Below are 16961 nucleotides of genomic sequence, written 5' to 3' on the forward strand. Positions count from 1 at the left end.
TATATATATATATATATATATATAAAGAAAAAAATATATAAAACTTACAAGTTGATCCTCCTTAGAGGACATACTGCAAGCACCGAGGTTATGGACATAAACACCTAGTCCACCACAGTCGCTCAAGCAGTTCTGGGAGTTCCTGGCTGATTGCTCTTCAGTCTCCTACTTCGACCAATGCACCTCTAAGTCTTGCCAAACCTTCGAGTTGATAAACTTCGGTTTCTTGCCCTTACGCCATAGTTGTTTCCACTCATAAATCTGATTCCCGTAAATCTCCATGGCCTTTCTGTGGAACGCCTTACGGACGATTTCCGTATCCCCGGATGGCCAATTAAATTCTTTATGAAAAACATATAATTAGTAGAAATATAATAGAAAACTAAAATCAAAAAATGAAATAAAATGTAGAGAAATATACCGCAAACTGACGAAACCACAATTTGAGTTCATCTAATGGGACTTTGCTATAGGTCTTATAGCCAGTCTTCAGCATGGAATACATCATCTGGTTAATGCTCTTGCTAATGCCATTGTGCGACTTGGTGAACCTTCAAAAAAAAAAGATCATGTGTTACAAAATTCTATGAAAAATAAATAAATAAATAAATAAACAAACCATGTAGTGTGTCCCTCGGGTTGGGGATGGAGCATTGGGAGATGATGTCGACCGGGTTGTTGAACCAATAGTTCAACACTCATGACACCCGGCTCAGGTGGAGCAGCTGGAACTGAATCTCGAGCTGGAGCAATAGGAATAGAATTTTGCTCCTGCGAAGATGCTGATGCATGAGAATTACTCCCCGAATGTGATCGACCTTGTGCTCTAGGACGACGCAGCCTAACCGGAGGGGAAGTATCATCGGCCCTAAGAAAGAAAATATCATTAGTTAGATTAATAATAAATATATTTAAAAAAAATGGTTTATATGTAAAAAGCATTTTTAATATATGCTAACATATATATATATATATATATACAAATAAAACGTTTATATATATTTCAAAAAAAATGGTTTATATATATATATATATATATATATATATATATATATATATAAATATATATTTAAAACGTTTGTAATATATAATAAATATAAAAACGTTTTTAATATATGATAACACAATAAATATATGTATTAAAAACGTTTTCAGAATATTATAAATATGCTATATTTATTTTATTTATTAAAAACATTTTTAATATATTCTAACATAAATATATATATATATATATATATATATTTTTTAAACGTTTTTTATATATAATAAATATAAAATCATTTATATATATATATATATATATTAAAAACGTTTTTAATATATGATAACACAATATATATATGTATTAAAAACGTTTTCAGAATATTATAAATATGCTATACTTATTTTTATTTATTAAAAACGTTTTTAAAATAAGATAACATAAATATATATATATATATATATATATTAAAAATGTTTGTTATACAGAAATTCAACAAAAAAAACATTTTAGATAGCAATTTAACCTTTATAAATTTCAAAAACAACAAATTAACATAACAAACCAAAAATTTACTTTCAAATCATATATTAACAACAACTCAAGAACAAAAACTCATTCTGTTCATCCCATCCAACAAAATCTAACATTCAAAACATTAAAATCCACATATCTAATAATCAAAACATAAAAATCCACAAATCTAACATCCAAAACCTAAATAAATCAATATAGATGAGGATGTATATTGTTGGGTATGGGCTTAGCCCTCCCAAAAGGCCCGCAAGACAATTACCCAGACACATGATTACAACACAGAAGATCGGCTCGTCGACTTGAAAGCCGGTGTTCGGCTCGGCTCCAGACTACTTTTAGTCGATGACGTGATTGACTGAACATCATCGGCTCGTCGACCTGACACAACGGCCCGACGAGTCAGCCCAACTACTCGAGGAGGCCCATCGAGACAAGACACATTAGGTCAACGAGCATTCACCTATGAAAGGAGGAGACAAGGCAACAAGGAGGGGATCCGCAAATTACTACACTCACATTCGGCTAGAATTAGGGTTTTACATCTTACATCTCGCCGAGTTGTACGGTCCGACGAATTTGTCTTCGCCGGACTCTTTCCTCTGTTCTCTTTCCCTTTTGTAACTCTGTTTCGACTCATTGATCTAATAAAACACGTCTTTGTCTTGACCCACCGACGAAAACTCGTCTCTTCTCTTTACTAGTTTATTGACAGTCTCAGTTTAAACAGTTGGCGCCCACCGTGGGGCAAACAGAGTAGCGTCAGTAAAAGATCATGACTCGACCCGACGCCGTCCGACGACGAGTCGCCTGTGACCAAAGGCGCTCCAACAGCAGCGGCCTTTGCAGAAACCATACTCGAGAGGATGACGCAGCAAGACGCTGCCCAAAAGGCGACGACCGAACAACTCGTCGCCATCGCCGCCATTCTAGCTCCGCTGGCCGGAGGCTCAGGAGATCCGGCTACGACGGTCCGAAAACAACTGTTCGACACTTACCGAACAGCCAGTGCCGGAAACCCAGCAAACACAAGTGCCGTACAGGTCCAAACTCCCGGCGGCGTCGACCTCGTTACCGTCCAGGAACTCGCTGAGCTTAAGCAATCAGTCCTGGACATGAAAGACCGAATGCTCGAAGGACCTACTTCAGCGCCGCTGATCGAACGTGTCCTCGCCGAAACCTTAAAAACCCCATTTTCCTGGAAGATCACCGACGTACGTTACCGGCCGACCGAGAAAATTCGCCTTCCGACTTACGCCGGAAAGGCAGACCCAACCGACCACATCACTGCTTTCAACATCACGTTGGGCCGAACCAACTTCTCTGAAGAAGAAAGAGACGCTGGCTACTGTCGTCTCTTCGTGAAAAGTCTTCAAGGACCAGCCCTCGGATGGTTCACTGGATTGGAGCGCGACTCTATCAACAATTTCCACGATCTGACGACTGCGTTCCTCAAGCACTACATCATGTTTACAAGACAAAGAGCAACTCTGTCCGATTTATGGAATCTATCTCAAGGACCGAGCCAAAGCCTCCGCGACTTCATGGAAAAATTCAAAGCAGTCGCCTCTAAAGTCCAAGTCCCCGATAGTGTTGCCGTCGACGCATTGATGAACACTCTCTATTTCAAGTCCTTGTTTCGCGAGGATCTCTACAGAAATCCAACCACTTCGCTCCAGGACGCAATCGCCAGGTCAAACAACTTCATCCGAATGGAAGAAGACACAACGGCGATACTTAAGAAACTGAACACGGCAACCAAACCGGCAACTGTCCCCAAAGCTCCTGAGGCACGCCAGGAACCTCGTCAGCACACCTGAGGCAGTAAACCTAACCAGCCGAAAAGTTTCGTCTACGTGGTTGAAGACAAAAACGCGTCCCCGCAGCCCACTGTCGTTGTACGCGAAAAAGGTTGGAATGTCTGGGAAAACGACGAAAAGCCGCAAACCTCATCGACACCTCCGGCGTCAAGTCCTGGACCAGCTGAGTCAAACATGTGGTGTAGCTTCCACAAGTCTAAGGCACATGATACAAGGAACTGCAGGCATTTGCTAGACGCCCTCTTCTCGTCGTACGAAAAGGGAACGTCAAACGTCGAACTCCCTAAGCCTAGGCCCAACGGCACCAAGAGTTTGAGCAAAAGCAAAGAAAAGAAAACTCACAAGAATCAGGATAAGTCCGAAAACCGGCCGAAGCATACTTAGGATGACAAGCCAGAAGAGCATGAAGAAGAAGACGGCGATGCACAAGTCGACGAGGAGCAACCGCGTAATCGTCGACGTGTACAAGTCATCCTCGCACGACCCAATTCCTCCTCAGATGAAGAAGAGGATAAACAGGTCCATGACTCACGCCAGTATTCCAGCAAACAAACGAACGAGAGCATAGGATAAGAAGGGTCAAACGACTTAAGACACAAGCTCAGGCGAAAGTCGCAAACACCTGATCGCGCATACGACTCACACGGAGATCTCCGCTCAATCATCGAAAAATCCAAGGCTAGGAAAATCGAGGACTCGAATGCTCAATCCCGTCTCAGGCCACGAGTCATCGACCTTCGCGAAAAGCTCAACTCAAAGTCGGAAGACCTCAGAATCAAGCTCAACCGACCAAAACATTCAAACTTACGACGAAGAATCGAGGAGGCGAGATCCAAGAACGAGGACGGACACAAATCTGTTGTCGGGGACTCACCCATTGTCAAGGACTCGCCCAACGTCAAAAATCCACCTATCATCGAAGACTTGCCTAGCGACTCGAGGACTCGACTGAGAAATAAACGAGTCGTCGAGTCTAACTTCTTAAACGTAATCATGGGTGGCTCACCTCCTTGCGGTGATTCCGTCTGGTCTGTAAAGGACCATCGACGACAGGCAGTAACCTCGAAGAAATGGCCATCGAAACCCGAGAACGATTCCTCAATCACTTTCTCACCAGACGATGCCATCGGCGTCCATTTACCTCCCAACGACCCACTGCTAGTCGAGGTAGGAATTGCGAAGTGTGACGTCGCTAAAGTGTTGATTGACACAGGCAGTTCAGTCGATTTAATCTTTCGAGATACGCTCGATAAGATGGGAATTGACCTGCGCGACATGAAGCCATCATCTCGCTCCCTTACAGGATTCAACGGTGCTTCTGAGACAATGATTGGTACGATCAAACTCCCCTTCTATGCATGCGGAGTGATACGCACGGTCAAATTCTCAGTCATCCGAACGAAAGCTCCTTACAACGCAATCCTCGGAACCCCCTGGTTACATTCTGTTAAGGCAGTGTCTTCGACATATCACCAGTGCGTGAAGTTTCCAGGACTAAACGGTGAAGTGCAGACGCTTCGCGGAGACCAGCAGGTCGCTCGCGAACTACTCATCGCAACGGTGAAAATGCAACAATCAACTCCTCGCATCAACGCGATAGCAAAACAAATCCAACCATAGAAAGACGAGATTTTAGAAGTAGCCATCGATGACTCTGATAAAAGCAAAGTAGTCCGAGTCGGAGCCTTCCTCGACGAAGAGATGCAACGCGCAATCATCAACTTTCTCAAGGAGAACGCTTCAACGTTTGCTTGGGCAACATCGGATATGAAAGGAATAAACCCCGCCATCACATCCCACGAGTTGAATGTCGATCCCACCATCAAACCGATTCGCCAGAAGAGACGAAAGCTAGGTCACGACCGAAGCAAAGCTGTCAACAAAGAAGTTGAGCGACTCCTCGCAGCTGGCTCAATCACCGAGGTGCGAAACCCAGAGTGGCTAGCTAACCCGGTCGTTGTAAAGAAGAAGAACGGGAAGTGGCCGTTTGCGTCGATTTTACCGATTTGAACAGAGCTTGCCCAAAAGACAGTTACCCCCTCCCGCATATCGACAGACTCGTCGAGTCGACTGCCGGGAATGAACTCCTGACCTTCATGGACGCATTTTCTGGTTACAATCAGATCATGATGCATCCGGATGATCAAGAGAAGACGGCGTTCAACACCGATAGAGGGACGTACTGTTACAAAGTAATGTCGTTCGGTCTCAAGAACGCGGGTGCGACTTATCAAAGACTCGTCAATCGAATGTTCGCCGACAAATTAGGGAACACGATGGAAGTTTACATAGACGACATGCTGGTAAAATCACTCCGCGCAACGGACCATCTGGATCATCTCAAAGAATGCTTCAAGACGTTGAACGAATATGGAATGAAACTCAACCCAGCCAAGTGTACTTTCGGCGTCACCTCAGGAGAGTTTTTAGGGTACATCGTCACCCAGCGAGGAATCGAGGCAAACCCTAAACAGATCTCTGCCATACTTGATCTTCCAAGCCCAAAAATCAGCAGAGAAGTCCAGCGACTTACAGGAAGGATCGCAGCCCTGAACCGTTTCATTTCCAGATCCACAGACAAATGCCTTCCTTCCTACGAGTTTTTGCGAGGAAACAAACGCTTCATCTGGGACGAGAAATGCGAAGAGGCGTTCAAACAACTCAAGGAGTATCTTACGACTCCTCCCGTATTATCCAAACCGGAAACTGGCGATACACTCTCACTCTATATCGCCGTATCCACAACCGCGGTCAGCAGCGTCCTCATCCGAGAGGATCGAGGAGAACAGAAACCTATCTTCTACACGAGCAAGCGCATGACTGATCCAGAAACTCGGTACCCCACCCTTGAGAAGATGGCTCTCGCCGTTGTAACATCGGCGAGAAAACTGCGTCCCTACTTCCAGTCGCACACAATCGAAGTATTGACAAATCAACCATTGCGAACGGTAATGCAGAATACAAATCAATCCGGACGGTTATCGAAGTGGGCTATCGAACTCAGCGAGCACGACATTGTCTTCAAGAATCGAACAGCTGCGAAATCTCAAATCCTCGCAGACTTTCTCATCGAGCTAGCACCAGAGCTCGAGCAAGATCTAATCCTCCCGAGTCAAAATTGGATACTCCACCTCGACGGGTCGTCGACAAACAAAGGATCAGGGGCAGGAGTGCAGCTGCAATCCCCGACAGGAGATCTGATCAGACAGTCGTTCAGCTTCGGCTTCGCCGCTTCAAACAATGAAGCAGAGTACGAGTCGTTGATCGCAGGACTAAGACTCGCCAACGCAGTCAAGGCAAAACGCCTCAGCGCATACTGCGACTCACAACTCGTAACCAGTCAGTTTAGTGGTGACTACGACGCCCGCAACGAACGAATGGACGCATACCTTAAGATCGTTCAAACACTTGCCAAAGATTTCGAATTCTTCAAACTCACCAAAGTCCCCAGGGGAGAGAACGTATGCGCTGATGCTCTCGCTGCCTTAGGTAGCAGGTTGCGCGATCAGGTGAAACGTACCATCCCTATCCATAAGATCGATAAACCAAGCATCGACCTGACTCCCATCGAGACCGCCATTGTAGCGCCAATAACCGAAGCCACATCCGCGAACCAAGTCCTCGAAGAGGTGTCAGACGACACCAACGACTGGAGAACAGAATTTATTGACTATCTGGTCGATGGGAAGCTACCTCCCGAGAAATGGATTGCACGACGACTCAAGACGCGGAGTGCCCACTATGTCGTCCTCGACGGAGAACTCCACCGATGGACCGTAACCAAGGTACTTCTGAAGTGCATCAATGGCGAAGAGACGCATTTAGTCATGGCTGAAACGCACGAAGGCGCCGCAGGAAATCATTCTGGAGGTCGAGCACTTGCTTTAAAAGTAAAAAGTCTCGATTTCTACTGGCCAACGATGAATGCAGACTGCGAAGCTTAGCCCAGCGATGTGATCAGTGCCAGCAACATGCCTCAACGATCCACTCCACGACACAGTTGCTTCGAACGATGACAGCTCCATACCCTTTCATGCGATGGGGAATGGACATAATCGGCCCGATGCCGAGTTCTCGACAGAAACGCTTCGTCCTGGTCTTGACAGATTACTTCACGAAGTGGATTGAGGCGGAAGCTTTCGCAAGCATTACAGAAAAAGAGGTTCAACGATTTGTGTGGAAGAACATCATCTGTCGCCACGGCTTACCTTACGAGATAGTGACTGACAACGGCTCCCAATTCATATCGAACAAATTTCAAGAGTTCTGCGAGAGATGGAGAATCCGACTCAACACATCAAGTCCGCGATACCCCCAGAGCAACGGCCAAACCGAGGCGACCAACAAAATCATAATAGACGGTTTGAAAAAGCGCCTCGATCTCAAAAAAGGATATTGGGCAGATGAACTCGACGGTGTCCTCTGGTCACATCGAACAACTCCTCGAGGAGCAACAAAGTCAACTCCTTTCTCGATGGCACACGGAGTCGAAGCCCCGAGTGGCTAGCTAACCCGGTCGTCGTAAAGAAGAAGAACGGGAAGTGGCGCGTTTGCGTCGATTTTACCTATTTGAACAGAGCTTGCCCAAAAGACAGTTAGCCCCTCCCGCATATCGACAGACTCGTCAAGTCGACTGCCGGGAATGAACTCCTGACCTTCATGGACGCATTTTCTGGTTACAATCAGATCATGATGCATCCGGATGATCAAGAGAAGACGGCGTTCAACACCGATAGAGGGACGTACTGTTACAAAGTAATGTCGTTCGGTCTTAAGAACGCGGGTGCGACTTATCAAAGACTCGTCAATCGAATGTTCGCCGACAAATTAGGGAACACGATGGAAGTCTACATAGACGACATGCTGGTAAAATCACTCCGCGCAACGGACCATCTGGATCATCTCAAAGAATGCTTCAAGACGTTGAACGAATATGGAATGAAACTCAACCCAGCCAAGTGTACTTTCGGCGTCACCTCAGGAGAGTTTTTAGGGTACATCGTCACCCAGCGAGGAATCGAGGCAAACCCTAAACAGATCTCTGCCATACTTGATCTTCCAAGCCCAAAAACCAGCAGAGAAGTCCAGCGACTTACAGGAAGGATCGCAGCCCTGAACCGTTTCATTTCCAAATCCACAGACAAATGCCTTCCTTCCTACGAGTTGTTGCGAGGAAACAAATGCTTCATCTGGGACGAGAAGTGCGAAGAGGCGTTCAAACAACTCAAGGAGTATCTTACGACTCCTCCCGTATTATCCAAACCGGAAACTGGCGATACACTCTCATTCTATATCGCCGTATCCACAACCGCGGTCAGCAGCGTCCTCATCCGAGAGGATCGAGGAGAACAGAAACCTATCTTCTACACGAGCAAGCGCATGACTGATCCAGAAACTCGGTACCCCACCCTTGAGAAGATGGCTCTCGCCGTTGTAACATCGGCGAGAAAACTGCGTCCCTACTTCCAATCGCACACAATCGAAGTATTGACAAATCAACCATTGCGAACGGTAATGCAGAATACAAATCAATCCGGACGGTTATCGAAGTGGGCTATCGAACTCAGCGAGCACGACATTGTCTTCAAGAATCGAACAGCTGCGAAATCTCAAATCCTCGCAGACTTTCTCATCGAGCTAGCACCAGAGCTCGAGCAAGATCTAATCCTCCCGAGTCAAAATTGGATACTCCACGTCGACGGGTCGTCGAAAAACAAAGGATCAGGGGCAGGAGTGCAGCTGCAATCCCCGACAGGAGAACTGATCAGACAGTCGTTCAGCTTCGGCTTCGCCGCTTCAAACAATGAAGCAGAGTACGAGTCATTGATCGCAGGACTAAGACTCGCCAACGCAGTCAAGGCAAAACGCCTCAGCGCATACTGCGACTCACAACTCGTAACCAGTCAGTTTAGTGGTGACTACGACGCCCGCAACGAACGAATGGACGCATACCTTAAGATCGTTCAAACACTTGCCAAAGATTTCGAATTCTTCGAACTCACCAAAGTCCCCAGGGGGGAGAACGTATGCGCTGATGCTCTCGCTGCCTTAGGTAGCAGGTTGCGCGATCAGGTGAAACGTACCATCCCTATCCACAAGATCGATAAACCAAACATCGACCTGACTCCCATCGAGACCGCCATTGTAGCGCCAATAACCGAAGCCACATCCGCGAACCAAGTCCTCGAAGAGGTGTCAGACGACACCAACGACTGGAGAACATAATTTATTGACTATCTGGTCGATGGGAAGCTACCTCCCGAGAAATGACTCAAGACGCGGAGTGCCCACTATGTCGTCCTCGACGGAGAACTCCACCGATGGACCGTAACCAAGGTACTTCTGAAGTGCATCAATGGCGAAGAAACGCATTTAGTCATGGCTGAAATGCACGAAGGCGCCGCAGGAAATCATTCTGGAGGTCGAGCACTTGCTTTAAAAGTAAAAAGTCTCGGTTTCTACTGGCCAACGATGAATGCAGACTGCGAAGCTTAGCCCAGCGATGTGATCAGTGCCAGCGACATGCCTCAACGATCCACTCCCCGACACAGTTGCCACGAACGATGACAGCTCCATACCCTTTCATGCGATGGGGAATGGACATAATCGGCCCGATGCCGAGTTCTCGACAAAAACGCTTCGTCCTGGTCTTGACAGATTACTTCACGAAGTGGATTGAGGCGGAAGCTTTCGCAAGCATTACAGAAAAAGAGGTTCAACGATTTGTGTGGAAGAACATCATCTGTCGCCACGGCTTACCTTACGAGATAGTGACTGACAACGGCTCCCAATTCATATCGAACAAATTTCAAGAGTTCTGCGAGAGATGGAGAATCCGACTCAACACATCAAGTCCGCGATACCCCCAGAGCAACGGCCAAGCTGAGGCAACCAACAAAATCATAATAGACGGTTTGAAAAAGCGCCTCGATCTCAAAAAAGGATATTGGGCAGATGAACTCGACGGTGTCCTCTGGTCACATCGAACAACTCCTCGAGGAGCAACAAAGTCAACTCCTTTCTCGATGGCACACGGAGTCGAAGCCATGGCTCCCGCCGAAGTCAACGTAACCAGTCTGCAAAGGTCGAGGATGCCACAAAACTTCGAGCTCAACAGCGGTATGCTCTTTGACGCCCTGGACGCTATAGAAGAACGCCGCGACCAAGCACTACTCCGCATCCAGAACTATCAGCATCAGATCGAAGGTTACTACAACAAGAAGGTCAAGTATCGACCTCTCGAGCTGGGGGACATTGTACTACGCAAAGTGTTCTAAAACACCAAGGAGCTGAATGCAGGCAAGCTCGGAACTAACTGGGAAGGGCCGTACAAAATTTCTCAAGTCATCAAACCAGGAGTCTACCGACTCGAGACGTCGACTGGCGAACCCGTCCCCAGAGCGTGGAACTCAATGCACCTCCGACGATACTACTCTTAGGCACAAGCCCGAAGATCGAACACTCAAGGAGTCTTGCTCAATCGACGAGTGAATGACACCCTTGTCACTTTCACTACCAAAAAAAAAAAAAAAAAAAAAAAAAAAACAAGTGAATGTGCATCCAATGCCACTTTCACTACCAAAACGAACTACGAATGGCTTGATCCTCTCCTAGAGGTACGTAGGCAGCCCTTTACCGGGTCCAGCTATAACAAATGAATGCGCATCCAATGCCACTTTCACTACCAAAATGAACTACGAATGGCTTGATCCTCTCCTAGAGGTACGTAGGCAGCCCTTTACCGGGTCCAGCTATAACAAAAACAATCTCCCAACAAGTAGGAGCGCGAATTGTTTTAAGCGATGCTTACGCACGAGCACGACCTTGTCTCTCGGACAAACGTACTAGCACTCGCACCCACTAATGGGCATGTCCTGATCAGACACATGCTCGAGGGATTCTTCGGTCGTATCGCGGTCCCGACCCATGCGATCGAGACGACAACTTTCAATCATCTTATAATCCTCTAAAGCCAGGCTTGGCCAACCTAATATTCTTTTTTGCATTACTTAAGGATTGATTTGAGAACCGTTGTCGCTCGAAAGTATAAACGATTGTCTTCGAAACTCGAAAATTTATGTTGTTATCGAGGACTCAAACTGACGGCATGATGTGTCAAAATTTGATAAAGCCGAGTCGTCGACTCTTCGGTTTAATTCAAGACGTCGACCAGATTGCTAAACCAAAATCGTTTAAACCCAACATTCAAAATAGGTTTCAGCGACTCGTCGAAGGCTAACTTGCATTCTAGAGTCCACGAAACTATATCTCACGACTAAGGCAAACTTTGTTTCAGAAATAACTTCTAAGGAAGATAAACCTACTGAAAGTCTGAAACAACGGATAGCCACAAAAGCAAAGTAAATCCAGATATTACATCAACAAAAGCCTCCAAGGGCTAAAAACCCAAAGTCTAAAGGAAACAACAACAACATATTAAACTAGTCCTCGACACGGTCGGAGCCCCCCTCGACGACCTGAGCAGTGAGCCGATCCGAAGCCTCCCCAGTCGCGTCCGCTGGCAGAACCGGCAGATTATCAGTTTCGTCAACCGCTCCCTCTTCATTTTGCGGGCTACCAACTAAGCCGGATTCGGTGTTCTCCAATTGTGTGTCACCCTCTTCTTCAGTCGAAGAGTCTGAGAGTTCAAGTAGATTAACAGGCTCTGTCACCGTCTCGACGTTAATCCCAAGAACCGGGACCAGCGGATCTTCATTCACAACAAGGCTGGTGGAGAGCATAGTCGGATCCGAAGCAGATGCAACGGTCGTATCCTCGAGCCTTACGACCTCGCCAACGATCCCACCTTCTTGAAGAGGTAATTCCCCGAGCTCTCTTCCAGTCGGTTCTACAGATCCTTCATTCGCGCGATCTCCTTGAGAACTACTGGGAGTTTGAAGGAAATCAGCGGTCCCAGCATCAATCAGGCCCGCATTCGATCCATATGGGTCAATCGTCGCCCACACATTCTCGTTTAGAAAAGGAGATCGAAGATGAAGAGGAGAAAGACAGAGAAGCTCCTCGGGGATCCCTTCGACAGCTAGGCGTTCAGCCGCAACCTTGTACTCTTTCTCTTGTGTGGCGAACAAGTCAATCGTCTCCTGCGGAATGTCGATCCCTCTCTCCTTAAGCGCTTCGAGACATTTCTTTGTCCCAAAAGCTTGGCTCTGCAAGGATCTGGCTGTTTCGAACTCACTACGACGCTTCTCGAGATCTCGAATTTGGGAGAAACGCTTATTGCTCTTAGCAATCATGGCTGTTTGCACACGAAACCGCTCGTGAGTAACCTCATAACCTCGAGAGTCCCTCAATCTGTTGACCTCTTTGAAGTGTCTCAGCGCGGTGGACACCATCTTCTCCTCCATGGCTGCCCTCTCTCTTAACCAAGCCTTCTTCTCCTCCTCGAGTCCTCGTATCTTTGCACCCGCAGCCTCAAATTTATCCTTCAACTCCCCGAATTTCTCCAGGAAATGAGCCTTCTGAGCCTTCTTCCTCTCAATCAGTTGAGCCCGGTCCTCCGCGACTTTATCAATTGTCGCTTTAAATTCCTTCGTCTTGCGGTCAATAGCTACATCCTTCGCTCGAGCGAGCTTGTCGGCATGCTTTAACTTGGACATGGCCTCCTTAAGGGCTGAGTCGTATAACTCGACGACGTAGTTCATGCTCCCGTCGCTCTACATAAACGAAAGAAAAGATCAGAACCAGGAACATGAAAAAGATAAAACAAGGAGAATAATTCTTACCAGAATTTTGGTCCTCGCCGCATCGACGTATGCGTCCTTGAAAATAAGGTCCTTGACAGCAGGAAAGTCCTTGCGACCACCCTTAATTTGCCGAACAAGCTCAGCACAGTCAGTCGGGGCAAAAGAAAGAGGAGTCTCGCCGACGTACTTGAACTCCACACGGTCATGAAATTTGACCCGACGATCCTCAGAGGCCGAACTGCCTTCAACGAGAGTCCGAGGTGCAGCTGGAGAAGTCTTCGCAGCAGAAGCAGACGCAGCCGGAGTAGACGACTCATGACTGCGGGCAGTCTTCTTCTTCTTCAGAGAGATGGACGAGGAATTGTCCGAGTCGACGACTCCCCGAGCTGCAGCATCGCGAGAAGAACCTTTCTCGGTAACGGTCTCACAATTCTCGGCGCCTTCAGCAGGCTCCGACTGTTCCTCAACAGATTTCTTCTTCTTCCTCTCCTTTTTCTTTTTCTTTTTCTTTTTTGGAGGACCATCAGATTCAGTCCTCGCTTGAGAAGCAGCCGATGCAGAAGAGTCAGGAGCAGATCTCTTCTTATTACCACCAGTCACTGATGGTTCAGCAGTTTCTCGTTCAGAGATCAATGTGAGATCCTCCCTCGAAGAGTCGACGTTACCCGGGCCTGTAGACGGTCCGGGGGAAATCACAAGAGGAAGAGGGGCGGGAGGAATTGCTCCACGAGGAGTCTTCACGCGAGGAGTCTCCTCGCGAGGAGTCTCTTTGCGAAGAGTCGTCCCGCTAGGAGTTATCTCACTAGGAGTCGCAGAGGATGCCTTTTTCGCCTCGCTCAGTTTTTTCTTGATTAATGCACTCAAATCTGGGAGCTCTTTCATTTCCCTGGCCGCGTCGATGATCTTTTGCTCGGCACTACTGAATATCGAAAACCGCCGCTTGTTACCAGTAATCAAAGGTAGTAGATCAGACCTCCAATCCCCTGAAAAAGATCAGCAACCCGGTTCAGATAAGTCTCGGAACTGGCATGAATTGGAAGAAAACATGTGATCGCAAGAGGAAACTTACTCCTCGAGATTCTGTCAAGCACTCGTCGAATCCTCTCGATGGTGATATCTTTCCAGCTCACTTGGACGTGCGAAACGACTGCACGAGCATCAGAGACGAAATCTTCCAGATAAGAGGCCGTGTCTAGATGATCAACTGCAAATAAATGAAAACTCGTCAGAAAACAAGGACAAGAGACAGTCGATGAGCTGACAACGGCGTTCTACCGAGTTTATGATTCCACAAAAATCGAAAGGAAACGTCGGGCGGCTCCTCGAAGGCAAAACCGTCAGACTTGACGTAAAATTAGAAACGCTGCCAGTGCGCCGTCCTGCACGGATGATCGACGATCACGTTGTAGTTGGGCCTCATCTGGATCGAGAATAAACCATCGCCCATGGACTTCGTATAGGTCAACTCCTCGAGTGTCCGAACACTCATCGAAACGTCAATCTCCGCCGCAGTCACCATCAATGCCACTGAGGTACGGAACGCGCCATTAAAAACTTGACTTATCGCCGCGTCACGACGTCTCATATAAGATGTGATTAGTCGAGGAATTGGAAACCAAAGTTTGGTCTCATCCTGAAAGTATGACTCATAGACGCACTGAAATCCCAAAGGAGGGGACCACAGCCTCTGAGATCTAGTTGGGATCAAAAAGGTCACTCCGGTTCCTTCGCATTCCCTCAATAAAGCTTTCACGCTACTAGGAGTCGAACGAGTCTCCTCGATATTCTCCCATGACTGTCCCTCTACGACAGAAGGACGCATCTGATCGACCGCCAAAGCCGGAAGATCCTCGAAGATACCCCCCGGATGGTAACGACACGGAATGAAATCGGGGAGGGAAGCCTCTCCGACATCAGCTCCACCCTGACCGTCTCTTGAAATTAATGTTAATTTTCTCTCTCCTCGCGGAGCTGCCGCGCCGAATCAGCAACGAGGACTCGCTGGGGCATGTCCATATCCTCCGTATCCATCATGGCTTCACGATGAATCGTCTCAAAATCAGGCGAGGAATTCGACTCGACGACACGTACGGGACTCGATTCGGTCGCATTCACCGCGGCTTTCCCTTTCTGTGCCCTAGAAAGTTTACCCCTACCGCCCGACGACATTCTCAGATCTAAGACTATAAAGTTAGAGAGAGAGGCGAAGAGTTAGAGAGAGAAAGTACCTGAGCCGGATGAAGAGTGGAGAAAACAAGAAGGAAGAGGGGTATTTATAGAGAGAGGAGCACATCGCACCCCGAGGCGTCATCATTAGACCTAGATGGGCCTAGTGTCAGCCCATTAAGGCGCGTGGAGCTCACCAAACGTCGCGACTTTTCAGCTTCTCGAGAGAACCGAAATCGGTTCAAATCGAAACCGGAACTAACCACCGGTTTAAATAAAAAAATCATCATCAAAATCAGATCAGTCAGATCCTCGAACGCGAGCGCACAAAGTCCACTGCACAGTCGAGGAGTCGATTGGGTAGTCGAGGAGTCGATTGGATAGTCGAGGAGTCGATTGAAATCACAAATTTGAGATAATTGTCTCGCAAACCCTACTATCAAATTCGCTGAGTCGGCTACGCTACTCACCAGTGAGCATACAAAGTCCACTGCACAGTCGAGGAGTCGATTGGATAGTCAAGGAGTCGATCGGATAGTCGAGGAGTCGATCGAAATCACAAATTTGAGATAATTGTCTCGCAAACCCTAATATCAAATTCGCTGAGTCGGCTACGCTACTCACCAGCGAACTGGGGGGACTTACTGTTGGGTATGGGCTTAGCCCTCCCAAAAGGCCCGCAAGACAATTACCCAGACACATGATTACAACACAGAAGATCGGCTCGTCGACTTGAAAGCCGGTGTTCGGCTCGGCTCCAGACTACTTTTAGTCGATGACGTGATTGACTGAACATCATCGGCTCGTCGACCTGACACAACGGCCCGACGAGTCAGCCCAACTACTCGAGGAGGCCCATCGAGACAAGACACATTAGGTCAACGAGCATTCACCTATAAAAGGAGGAGACAAGGCAACAAGGAGGGGATCCGCAAATTACTACACTCACTTTCGGCTAGAATTAGGGTTTTACATCTTACATCTCACCGACTTGTACGGTCCGACGAATCTGTCTTCGCCGGACTCTTTCCTCTGTTCTCTTTCCCTTTTGTAACTCTGTTTCGACTCATTGATCTAATAAAACACGTTTTTGTCTTGACCCACCGACGAGAACTCGTCTCTTCTCTTTACTAGTTTATTGACAGTCTCAGTTTAAACATATATGACTTACATGATTGTGGAAGAGATTTGGGAGATTTTGGTTGAGAATCGCCGGTGAGAGAGAGAGATTTGCAGAGAAAATCGGAGAGATTTTAGAGGGAGAGAGATGATAAATGAGGAAGAAGGAAGGAGAAACGCTTTATATTTAATAAAAACGACGGAACGAGAGTCGTCGAAATTCCGTCGGAATCCGCTTTTGTCGGTGCGCGAATATTTTTGGCGGTTCGCTTTCGCGGGTAAGTGAAATTTTCCAACGGATTTCCGACGAAAAAAACGATTCTGTCGGAAATCCGTCGGAATATGTAGAGAAATGTGAATGTTCAAGTCACGAGGCAGGGAATATGCTCTATCCGTCGGAAATCCGTCGGAAAAGTCCGACGGATTTCCGACGGATATAGCAATGTTCCGACGGATTTCAGACAGATTGAGCATATATCCTGCATGATTTCTGATTGGTTGGTGTGTGGGTCGTCGGATATTCGTCAAATTATTCCGACGGATTTGCGACGGATAGAGCAAATTTCCGACGGATTTCCGACGGATAGAGAATATTCCATGTATGATTTCTGATTAGTTGGTGCGTTGGTTGTC

The 16961-nt window shown here is 47.1% G+C and overlaps 2 protein-coding genes across 2 annotated transcripts; one reads left to right on the forward strand and one right to left on the reverse strand.

Annotated features, from left to right (window-relative positions):
- The first annotated feature begins 2385 nt into the window (after positions 1-2385).
- LOC111203606 lies at positions 2386-3723 on the forward strand. The gene is made up of 2 exons (XM_022697511.1): positions 2386-3325; positions 3386-3723. Exons 1-2 carry the CDS (start codon positions 2386-2388, stop codon positions 3721-3723), a joined length of 1278 nt encoding a protein of 425 aa, XP_022553232.1.
- An 8057-nt stretch (positions 3724-11780) lies between these two features.
- LOC111213194 (meiosis-specific protein ASY2-like) lies at positions 11781-14865 on the reverse strand. The gene is made up of 5 exons (XM_022714879.2): positions 14406-14865; positions 14113-14247; positions 13565-14026; positions 13083-13483; positions 11781-13013 (listed from the first exon to the last, which is right to left on the reverse strand). Exons 1-5 carry the CDS (start codon positions 14863-14865, stop codon positions 11781-11783), a joined length of 2691 nt encoding a protein of 896 aa, XP_022570600.2.
- Positions 14866-16961: the final 2096 nt, after the last annotated feature.

This window comes from Brassica napus, chromosome C7 (genome assembly GCF_020379485.1).
Source record: "Brassica napus cultivar Da-Ae chromosome C7, Da-Ae, whole genome shotgun sequence".
Taxonomy (NCBI): domain Eukaryota; kingdom Viridiplantae; phylum Streptophyta; class Magnoliopsida; order Brassicales; family Brassicaceae; genus Brassica; species Brassica napus.

Coding starts and splice junctions, on each gene's coding strand:
- LOC111203606 (XM_022697511.1), top strand. CDS start 2,386: ATGACGCAGCAAGACGCTGCCCAAAAGGCGACGACCGAACAACTCGTC. Junction 3,326..3,385: donor TGAGGCACGCCAGGAACCTC/GTCAGCACACCT, acceptor ACGTGGTTGAAG/ACAAAAACGCGTCCCCGCAG.
- LOC111213194 (XM_022714879.2), bottom strand. CDS start 14,865: ATGCGTCCTTCTGTCGTAGAGGGACAGTCATGGGAGAATATCGAGGAG. Junction 14,027..14,112: donor GCTTGACAGAATCTCGAGGA/GTAAGTTTCCTC, acceptor GATCTTTTTCAG/GGGATTGGAGGTCTGATCTA. Junction 13,484..13,564: donor AGCGAGGACTGAATCTGATG/GTCCTCCAAAAA, acceptor AGCCTGCTGAAG/GCGCCGAGAATTGTGAGACC.